General features: G+C 39.6%; 1 protein-coding gene across 1 annotated transcript; it reads left to right on the top strand.

Annotated features, from left to right (window-relative positions):
- Positions 1 to 3,903: 3,903 nt before the first annotated feature.
- Positions 3,904 to 9,868, top strand: LOC113014509 (sodium-dependent neutral amino acid transporter B(0)AT1-like). Its single transcript, XM_026156093.2, has 12 exons — positions 3,904 to 4,278; positions 4,821 to 4,961; positions 5,439 to 5,576; positions 5,665 to 5,846; positions 5,935 to 6,045; positions 6,643 to 6,755; positions 6,845 to 6,973; positions 7,085 to 7,241; positions 7,364 to 7,568; positions 7,655 to 7,814; positions 8,427 to 8,589; positions 8,710 to 9,868. Exons 1-12 carry the CDS (start codon positions 4,080 to 4,082, stop codon positions 8,917 to 8,919), a joined length of 1,908 nt encoding a protein of 635 aa, XP_026011878.1. The 5' UTR covers positions 3,904 to 4,079; the 3' UTR covers positions 8,920 to 9,868.
- The last annotated feature ends 1,959 nt before the right edge of the window (positions 9,869 to 11,827 follow it).

The raw sequence follows: 11,827 nt of genomic DNA on the forward strand, positions 1-11,827 counted from the left end.
AATCCTTGTCATCCGTATTGATCCTGCTTATCTTTGGTCTGTGATCTGTTAATTAGTGGTTAGGATTATCAGATAGATTTGCAGGCGTCACCACTTTCTGTAGGATGATTACCTAAGTGTCCTAAATGGTTAGTTGTTAGATTTTCTTTTCTATTCTTCCAAATATGCTGCTACAGCTCAACACTGTTTCTGCCAAAATCATCAAGCACAAGAACACCACAGAGCATCCTGCTCCTCCTTCAAAAATGTCTTTTTTTCCCTCAAATCCAAAGAACGTTTGCCAAATTCTTTTGATGCCTCAATGAGTGACACTGATATCTATCCATGCAAAAAGCAATGACATCAATTCATAATCTGCTGCTTATCTGAGCCTGGGTCAGTCAGGAGAGAAGCTCAGACCTCCGTCTGGTTGGGTAAACGGATGTAGGGGTGTGTGAGGTTGTGTTAACATATTGTGAGTTTTGTGTTCTGTACAAATCGTTTTAGATATTTTGTACAATTTAATTTGTTGAAAACAGCAGGTTGAAAGCGGTTTTTGTATCTTTTGTGACAAGATGAACAAACTACCTGTGCTGCGCTGCCCTTTTTACTCCCACATGCTGATCCAAATCTGTTAGAAATACGTGCATAGATACATTTGGATAACTTTCTCTCAGCATATCTACACTGAATTAAAGAAAGCATAGTTTTTACAGTAGCAAATGAAATATTTTTAATGAAGCAATATCTTGAGATTATTTTTATTATATTAGTGATTTCCATTTAAAAATGACTGATACTCAAATCTGACTTTTAAAAAACATTATTTTACACATTTCTTCACAGACAGCCTGAATGTAACATAAATCTTCATAATTTAAGTGCTTTTAAGCTTCATGTATCTTTCAAAAAGACATCCAGTATTGTCTTTTAACATGGTCCCATGATGACAAACCTTTAAAAAAAAGAAAGAAAATAAAATCCTGAATTTAGAGTGCTGTAACATAGCACTGTTGCCTCATAGCAAGAAGGTCCTGAGTTCTATCCCACCATCAGGGTCTTTCTGTGTGGAGTCGACGTGGGTTCTCTCCCACAGTCCAAAGACGTGCAGTTAGTGGGGTTAGGATAAGTGGTGATTCTAAATTGCCCATAGGTGTGGATATGAGTGCGAGTGGTTGTCTCTATGTGTTAGCCCTGCAACAGACTGGCGACCTGTCCAGGGTGTACAGGCTCCAGCCCCCGCCCCCGTGACCCTGTCAAGGATGAGTGAAAGAGAACGGATTGATGGATGATGCTGAAAAAACACTGAATCCTGGAGGCAGGGATCTATTAAGAAAGAAAGAATTGTGATGAAAGTCAAATGTAATATTAAGAAAAAGAGTCACTGTGATACTAAGACAAAAAAATGAATAGAGTGGAAGAATCAGTCATTTAGATGCTATTTCACCCCCACAGTGAAGCATTTAACATTACTGATGGTAACCTGCTGACTTCACATGCACAAATGAACTATTAACTATTTGATGATTCGGTCTGCAGCAGGCAGTGGGGAGTGAGCATAAGAGGAGTAAGTTTTTTTTTTGAAGTTGCAGGTAATTTCTCACAGGTCAGCAAATATCACCAATGTCACAAATTGTTCTGCACAGGCTTTAAAAAAAAAAAAAGGGAAGTCACGGTTGCTGTAGCTGCAGTTTCCACATTAAAAAAAAAAAGCAGCGTGTAATAAATTCACTCTCAGAGAAAGATGTAAGACAAAGAGGTCAAGAGAGGAAGAAAAGAGATTATTCTTCAGAGGCAAGAACTGCTCAGCAACAGACATTTTACAAAGCAGCAACAATGGGAAACTCCATGTTAGATTGAAGTAGTCAGACAGTGGATGTGTACACAAAGTGCTGCTTGAGATATCTGGTTATTTCATATTGTGAAATGTCTTTAAAAACAAATTACATTATAATAATTTCATGTTATTAAGAAGTACATGGGTAGTTAGCGCAGGCTAAACTGGGACTGCTGTGTTGCGGTACAGTTTACAGTGATGGACGGTGGTATGCATAGAGAAGGGCTTGGAAAAGAATTGAAAGAATTCTGAATTGGACAGAATTTTGGCAGAATTTTGCAACAGCAAAGGCGATGGTAGAAGTAACTTCCAGGGGAAAATGCTGTTTTGTCTTTTTTTTAAATGAGATTTGATGGGATATTCTGTTCATGTAGTTTTGTTTTTGTCCTGTTGACCACTGAAATAAAAGGTAATGCTTTACAGTAGGTGAAGCAATACACCTGTTGTCCTCAGGGGTCAAAAATGACCCCAGTTCATTTGAGTGTTTTTTAAAGTACAAAGTACAAATTGTCAATCAATTCAGTGTTACACCTTAGTTTAGCTTAAGACCAACACATTACCACAAAATTTACCTTTCATTTTGCAATTTGGGACCACCAGAAATTGTTTACATAAAGTATAGCCTGTTTTTTAGCGAAAATAAAATCAGACAATAAAATATTTAAATGTTTAGATTATTTTGACTATTTGACTAACCACAGAGTGCTGTATGTTGAACTTTAGTGAGAATGTTTTTCTTGAAGCATTTCAAATTTTTAAAGCAGCACATAATCACACCTGTTGTCCTCAGGGGTCAGAAATGACCCCATCTGGTTTGATTGATACTTAATTAATATGAAGTGGATTTTTCACCCAATTAAAACTTAATTCAAACATTTTGACACTATTTCTTTTTTAAGTCTGATAAAACCTCATTTAAATGAGCTTTTCCTTTGTTTTTGGCTAACACTGAGTAGTGCTGATTTTCTAACACTGGAATATTTCTAACATTTTGAGTTATTTTCCAGTGTTAGAAAATCAGCACTGCTCAGTGTTAGCCATTGTTAATCTTTAAAACTGACTAGGTTACTTTTAAACATATAACACTGTCAAAAGTGTTAATTTAACACTCAACAGTGTTGTATTTAACACTCAGAGGTGTGGACCCATATAGACACTCTCTAGTGTTAATTTAACACTGGAGATTTTGCTGTGTAGCATGTGGTCTAAATATTGGCAATATTTTCTTTATCTTCTAATCCTGGATCCTCCTGATCGTTGATTCTTCCTCCTCATTATATTAGAGGACAATATGTGCATTGTTCTACTGGTCATTCCTTTCCACAACATGGTAAAAAAAAGAGTTCTTTTAGGGTCAAAAATGACCCGAGGACAACACAAGGGTTAATCTGATGATTTTCTTTAGTGACACTTTCCAAACTCCACCTTAATATTTACCTTCTACCGCCCCATTATTTAGCCAAGTCCCACTTTACTCCCTGAGTGTGACTGCCAGTTACATTGATAGTGGAAATGTACCACTCCGTAAATGTTGATGCCAGCCTTTCATTAGTTAGTTATTACGTTAGAGAGCAACACTGATAAGGTTTACAAGGGCCGTGAACTACTTGACAATCATACTGTGAGGTAAACATGGTATAAACTTAGAGAAAAAAATCACTTCCACAACTCTGTGATCATTTTAAAAATACTTTAATGGTTATCATTTCAAATAAGTCACAAATGAGCTTTCACAGACCGAATAATGTTCTTATTGTAGCAAGAAATAAGCCATCTAGTTTATCAGGGATTACAAAAACGTGACCCGATGGTAAAGACAGAGGTTTATATCATTTCCGGTATTAGAATTCACCCAATCACTCTTCGCCCAGGGAAAGGGTTATTGGCAGCATCTCGTGTAATGTATTAACCACTAAGAACAAGGTTGCACCTTTTTCCGCTTAAAGTTGCTGACATCATATAATATAACACAGGTTAAGACAAGTGACTGATAACCACAAGTTAGGTGCAACGGGTCACAGTAAATGCCTCAGTGTCCCTCACCTGGACACACAGTAGGGATAAAGGACTCAGAGAGAGGGAGGAGAGAGAGAGAGATAGTCCTAGGAGACTCAGGAGCCGACTGCACAGAGGAGGTTTACTTCTGAATCCTCTCAGTTGCTTAAAAATTTACAAAAGTAACAGAACTTCTTATTAAAGAGAGACACAGAAGCTCTTATTTCCAATTTCTTTTTTGCACGGAGGAGGTTTACAGCAAGCCACCATGAAGCTGAAATTACCAAACCCAGGACTGGATGACCGAATCCCATCTCATGAAGATTTGGAAAGGATGGAAACCGAGGAGGCTGGGGACAGGCCCAAATGGGACAACAAAGCCCAGTACCTCCTCACCTGCGTGGGCTTCTGCGTGGGACTCGGTAACGTCTGGAGGTTCCCGTACCTGTGTCAAAGCCATGGAGGAGGTATGCAGGGACGTGTGGGGCAGTAGATGTGAAAGATATTTGAATATAGACTAGATGCCACAAAAGAAAATATCAGTGGATTTACTTTGTTTTTGCTAACAAAAGGACACTATGGATTTTAGTGATTAGAAAGAAATTATACCATTTGAGAAATGCTTTTGTTAAAAGGTTACAACCAAGTGATAGGACAAAGCATGCAGACATGTTGTATCAACACAAAGAACCCCACAGTATGAATTATGGAAATGCCCGTTTTATTCACCATAAATAATCAGATATAGATGCTGACTAGATTTTTATTGAATTTTATTTCTATTTAATGAAACTCAAAAAAATAAAGTCTTTCTTGAGGTAAATGCTATGGGAAAGGTAATGTGTGAGTCTTATTCTTGGTTTGTACAGTTCCTAGTTTAGCTAATAAAAAGCTGCTTTTCACAGTTTACAAGTATCTTTGTGCTTAGTTTCCTTTGTTAAAGTGTCTAACAAAGTGAAAATCTCACCACTTTGCTAATTCATTATGAATGTGAATGTTGTGCTTTTAGGAGCGTTTATGATCCCGTTCCTTATCCTGTTGGTTCTGGAGGGAATCCCGCTGCTGCACTTAGAGTTTGCCATTGGTCAGCGCCTGAGAAAAGGCAGCGTGGGAGTGTGGAGAGCAATCAACCCTTACCTGACTGGAGTTGGTGTGTACAAAAAAAAACATGCATGTGTGTGGGTGTGTGCGCCTTCGTATCTTTGTGTTTTATTGTGTCTATGTTGGCAAAATGGCTCCACAGACAGCAATAAGTTATAATTCCCATAATGGCTAAATATCTCATGTATTAACTAATTTAGAGTTTTTAGAGGATGGAATTGTTCTGTTCTTCCATTAGGTTTGCTTTTGCAGCAACGGTTACTCAAGCTAGGTTTTAATACAAAATACAGACCGAGTAATCATTCCTATCCAAGCATTTAGAAAAAAACACTCAATATTGGGATCACTTAAGTGTACACTGAGCACCATAATGAGACCAAATTCCTGCCAAGCATATATCATATGTAACATATATAAACATAGCACTTACTATGCTGTCATGCTAAAATAAGCTAGCAAACATGGCCCACATCTTAAGCAGATAATCACTGTGAGTTTTTCCACTGCTTTCTTCATTCTTTTGCAGGCATTGCATCGTTACTTGTCTCATTTTTGGTCGGTATGTATTACAACACCATCATGGCCTGGATCATGTGGTACCTGTTCAACTCCTTTCAAGATCCTCTGCCTTGGAGCCAATGCCCTCTCAATGCTAACAGCACAGGTGTGCCTTCATCTAACAAGAGGTTACAATAGAACGTTATGCGATGATTAGCCTGCCATCAAGTTGCTCTTGCTTGTGCCGTTTGCAGGTTTAGTGGCTGAGTGCGCACGGAGCACCACTGTTGACTACTTCTGGTACAGAGAGACTCTGAACACTTCAGCAGCCATTGATGACTCTGGAGGTTTGCAGTGGTGGATGGTGCTGGCCCTGTTCGCTGCCTGGACTCTGCTGTATGTGTGCTGCATTCGTGGCATTGAGACTTCTGGCAAGGTCTGAAAAATCACAATGTCTAAGAAAAGGAAGTGATTTTTACATGTAGGTTTGCTCAGATATACACGTGCCATCTTTCTTTTTTCAGGCTGTCTACATCACCTCCACTCTCCCATATTTTGTCCTCACAATCTTCCTCATCAGAGGATTGACTCTCAAAGGCTCTACAGAGGGAATAAAGTACCTCTTCACACCAGATGTAAGGGTTCAATGTATCACATGTCACAAGAATCAGAAGGGACAAGATGAACTTATTTGTCATTATGGTTTTTGTACAGTTTTACAACGTCTGTGGAGAATTACTCAATAACGTCAGTGAAACCTGGACCTCATTGTTTCCACTCTTCATGCTTAGCTAAGCTAGATGGCTGAAGGCTCATATTTATTGCACAGACATTACAGTAATATATGGTTATATAACTGTTAGAAAGTGTACTTACAGAGATACAAGCCTATTTCTTTAAGCTATTATTTGCCGTTTTAAGACACCCAGGCCTGAAACATGAGAGCAGTAAACCTTTATCACAGGACTGATAAAAGCTGATATAAAAGCTGATACTGAAGGCTGAAACGCAGCACAGTTAGTACTGTAAATTCCAATACATAAGTAATCTAGATAGGCACTTTAAAGCCAAATTACCTGGTGACAATTGTGCAATTGTGCATTGTGTGTACCCTCTTAGATTATTAACTAACAACAGCCAGTGAGGTGGGAAAGTGTCCGTTTTAAAATTCTGTATAGGTCAGAAATCTGCTCACAGCTCAATAAGAATGCTTATCTTTGGATTCTCTTTAGGTGGATGAGTTAATGAATCCACAGACTTGGTTGGATGCAGGAGCTCAGGTTTTCTACTCCTTCTCCTTGGCTTTCGGGGGCCTCATCTCTTTCTCCAGTTACAACTCTGTTCAGTGAGTAAAGGTCTTGATTACACAGTCATAATGGAACTCACTGTCCAGCAAGTGTCCTCACGCTATGTCCCTTTAAAATCTACTTGCAGCAACAACTGTGAGCAAGACGCCGTTCTCATCTCCATCATCAATGGCTGCACCTCGGTGTACTCTGCAACGGTGATCTACTCCATCATCGGTTTCAGGGCAACGCAGAAATTTGATGAATGCCAGGGAGAGTGAGTTTCAGTTTGCACAAAAGATGACATTACAATAGGGGGAAAAATGAGAGAGTGAGATTTACTTGTATCTAGATAGACTCATATGAGTTTTTTCTTACTTTTTTTCAGTAACATCCTGCATCTCATCAATGCCTTTGACTACCCTGAAACCTCCATCACAATAGAGAACTACGATCAGGTTCTGACCAGCCTAAATCAGACAAATCCAGATATCATCCAAGGTTTGCCCTTAAAAACCTGCGACATTCAGAATTTACTCAGTCAGGTCAGTGGAGCCTTTATTTTTTTGTATCCTGTTAATTCCCTGATTATTTGCCCAGTTTGAGTGTCACAAAAATGATTCAAAATCGATTCAGAACTTGAAAGATTTGCCCTGTACCGCTTCAGGGTGTGGAGGGAACGGGCCTGGCCTTCATCGTTTTCACAGAGGCCATCATGAAGATGCCTGTTTCACCTCTCTGGGCAGTCCTCTTTTTCATCATGCTCTTCTGTCTCGGCCTTTCAACTATGTTTGGGAGCATTGAGGGAGTGGTGGTTCCCCTTCAAGACCTTAGAGTTCTTCCTCAAACTTGGCCTAAAGAAGTTTTTACTGGTAACTTTCTCACATTGAGAACTTCTTCATAACCACCATGGAAAACTGGGTATGATTGTAACCGCCTGCTTGTGTTGTTTTTTCAGGTCTTACTTGCTTAATATCCTTTGCTCTTGGGCTCATATTCACCCAACGCTCTGGGAACTACTGGCTAGCTCTTTTTGACAACTTTGCAGGCTCAATCCCCCTCCTAATCATCGGTTTCTGTGAAATGTTTGCAGTTATCTACATCTATGGGATTGATAGGTAAGTGTGCCCGTCCTTAGGTGATCATTGAGTCAGCTTCCAAAGTAATGACCTTCTAGGTACTTTATCAAACATCCGACCATCTAAACAGAATCATGTTTGTACTTGTCATTATGGGAAAGTTCGCTTTCCTGGTATTTTCATAAGAGGCAGAAAAGGTCAGTGTTCAGTGAGGCAACCAACAGTTCTTGTTAGAGTTCAAACAAAGCGTTGCCTTCTGACCTTGCAGTAGAGATAATGTAACTCATCACAGCAGAAGTGTGTTTTAATGTTGCAACAGGAAGGGGAGGAATGTGTAAAATGTACTTTTGGCTTAGAGTTTCTGACCATGCACATGAAAGCAGTTAAGTTGACTTATTTATAACAATTATCTAATAGTTAGAAGAAAAGGTGCAAAAAAGGTGGTGTAATATACATCTTTTAATGTTGTCAATTTGGACTCAAAGTTAGCTTAGAGAAAAATAACAGACTACAGTCTGCTTTGGTATCAGCCAGTTGAGCAAACAGTGACATGTGATGCTTTATTTACTGTAACTAATAAAATCTACAAGGTTGCCTTTTATGGATGATTTTTACACGTATGTATGTCTCCCTCTTATTGCTTTCAAACAGGTTCAACAAGGACATTGAATTTATGGTTGGCCACAAGCCCAATATTTTCTGGCAGGCAACATGGAGAGTGATTAGCCCACTCCTTATGATCTTCATCCTAATTTTCTACTTTGTTACCCAAGTCACCAAAGATTTAACCTATCTGGTGTGGGACGAGGAAGCGGTAAGTTTGTTGTTCACAGTAGTTTACAACAAGTTTTTACATACAGTAACTGCAGGAATAAAGATGTAGTTTGATGTTTTGTGCTGCAAAATGTAACTTTTTTGTTGATCCCGATCACAGGCGAGCTTTCCCATACTGGAAGCACGTCCCTATCCCTCTTGGATCTATGCCATGATCTTTATCCTTGCTGGAATTCCCAGTCTGGCCATCCCCATTTTTGCGCTCTTTAAATTTTTCCAGAGGAAGTGCTGCAAGGACAAAAGCTACAAAGATCACCCAGTGGACACTATCTCAGCCAAAATAGAAATGAACGGCAAAGCAAAGTTCTAGGTTGATGTCGCCTTGATTGTTTAATGTGACTGATGTGTACTTGCTTTTATTGATGTGTTCTATGCACAAGATTGCGACTGCTGACTATTATCTTTGAAAAACAGATGTGTATTTTTAAGTTGTTAGTTAGTTTCTGCATGATTGTGCACTTTGGGAGATTTATTATAGGGCTACAGGACACCCAATGGCTGCTTAGCTTATCTTGGCAGAAGGAAACAGGTTGACCTGCTCTGTTCATAAAATATGCTTACAAGCATCTAAAGCTCAATAATTAACATGTTCTCAGATTGCATCTGTATGGAGTGCACAAAGAAAAAAAAATGGGTGAGCCGGTCTGATATGTTTCTCCTGTACCCACAGAAAGTAGTAATGTTAAGTTAACCAGTCAGTGGTTGAATATATAACTATTCTTTTGATATTTTAAATGTACCACGCATGTATGTCTAATACAGACAATTGACTAATTATGGGACAAATCCTGACCATCGTTCCCTAGAGTGATGGCTTTGCAGTCACTAAATCTTTCAGAAGAATGGTATTCATTCATTCAATCAATGCAAAGATGAACTGAAGATGCTTTGGTGTCACGTGGCAACCCAGCATATTACTCAGACACTTTATGTTGCATTTTCCTGTGGTGTGCCGAGTGCCTCTATATACATGAGGTTTATTTTAATATTTTGTAAATAATCCTTGGATTAAGTAAGATTTTTACACACTGTAATAATGTCTTAGATTTTTTTAAGCTGGAAAAAAACGAAGAATACAGGCCTCGCTACCATTCAGCCCCCTTTTGTGTTGTTTGGTTATTGTGTTTTTAAGGCGGACTGTTGTAAACTTCTACCTTGTGATGTACAGTTCCAAGAAAAGGTTTGTGAAATTTCTGCACTGATCCTAACTTGAGGCACAACTATTGATAAACTTTGTCTGACTAAACTAGCACAAACAACGGAGCTTTTCATGTCATTATTTGAACACACTGAGCACACCGATCATGTCATATGTTTGACTTACTAAATATTGAATTGATTAACTCTTATACTTTCTTTAGCAGCGTCCATGAGATGTTTTCAGTAGCCGCTCGTGAAAGTTCTGCGATGAGCAGCAGGACTTTTGTAAAAGTGTTTCAGTTTCTCAGTATTTCTGGAATGTTTTGTACATCACTCTTCATCAGAGCTCGTCTTTTTCACTGTGTTCTTTGGCTCATTGAAGTATTATAGCACCCAGCAATAACAATTGGTCATGAAACCAGTATCGATGGCTGCAAGGCAACTGGGACAAAGCAACCCCAAAACATGATGAAACCTCCGCCATGCGGAGATGGAGTTTTTGGTGTTAGTGTTCAGCAGGTGCTGGCTGACCACTTCTGGTCTCGATTCATCCGGCTGTACCTTCCAAGCCTGCAGCTGCGGCAGAAATGGCAGTCATCCCCCGCGGATGTCACAGAAGGTTTGGTGGTGATGATCGTAGATCCTCAGCTGCCTCGCACTTCCTGGCTCGTGGGTCGCATCTCCAAAGTCCACCCCGGTGCAGACGGGCACATCAGGTCTGCTGACATCAAGGTGAAAGACAGGACCTTCACCCGACCTGTGGCGAGGCTGGTGGCACTGCCTGCCCTCCCGGACGAAGACAGAAGGCAATCATAGTGACTTTGTTTGTAAAGTTGCCTTTTGTTGTGAGCAAATGTACTCCATACATTTGGGGGCGGCTGTACAAAAGGCCCCGTAGTTACGGTTGTTGTTCAGTTGTTAGTTCACCTGTAGTTTTTTTAGAGTGGCCAGTAGAGGTCACCCTACCGCTTTGTATGAGAGAGACTATGGGCAGGGAGAAACGTGGGCAAGGCACCTGAGCTTTTCTGCTCCGGATTACCAGCAGAGAAGGGGTCATTCCGTGAAAAGTGTGTGTTAATGAGCAACGTTAAGTTTGTGATGTGTGAGGATGTGATAATAAGATGTGTTTGGGACTGTAACTGAGGTTAGGGGGGAAATGACTATGTTTCTGTCTGTGCCGCTAGCGGGCGCTAGGCTAAGCTAAGCTAACTCTCCTGCCATGTGGTTGGGTATAACTGTGTACTGGGTTAGCTCTCTCAGTGGGTCTATACGTGAGTCGTGGGTAATATATGGCCTATGGCAGGGGTCTGCAACCTTTAACACCCAAAGAGCCACTTCGACCCGGTTTCCACGCAAAAGAAAACACTGGGAGCCGCAAATACTTTTTGACATCTAAAATGAAGATAACACTGCATATATTGTTTTTTTTACCTTTATTCTTTGTATGAACAACTAAAGTAAGTAAGTAAAGTTTATTAAGCGCTTTTCACAGAAAGGCAGTCACAAAGCGCTGTACACAAAGATTAAAATAAACAATACAATCAACAGACATTATACACAATGTAAAAGATCAAATGTAAATAAAGAATATAAAATACGTAGATCAACAAAAGGCTTGTTTGAAAAGAAAAGTTTTTAATTGCTTTTTAAAAGAATCCACAGAGCAACTAAAGTGTTGCTTATGAAATCCATGAAGTGCTACCGAGAAAATTACATTTTATTTATGTAATTAACACATTTGAACTCTTAAAGAAATATAACAAAAGTAAAGACACCCAGCTGAACTAAAATGATCCATGTAGCAAACAAAAACTGTTGTGAGCCGCCACCCTTATATCGCCTTTGGGCTTTTGGAGCCTTGACCTGACTTTTAAAAAGTAATTGGAAAAAAGCACTATGCGGCTAAAAAAAAAAAAAAAAAAAAAGATATTTGCAAAATTATGCCTAAATATGTATTTTACCTGGTTAATGTGTGTGGCGGGGCGTGGTCTACCTGAGCGGCACCCGTAATCACGCCTCGCCACCTTAAAGTCTGTGCTCTCTATGCTGTTGTGTTGGTATGTGTCGGGCTGTGAGCT

This window comes from Astatotilapia calliptera, chromosome 22 (assembly GCF_964374335.1).
Source record: "Astatotilapia calliptera chromosome 22, fAstCal68.1, whole genome shotgun sequence".
Lineage (NCBI taxonomy): Eukaryota > Metazoa > Chordata > Actinopteri > Cichliformes > Cichlidae > Astatotilapia > Astatotilapia calliptera.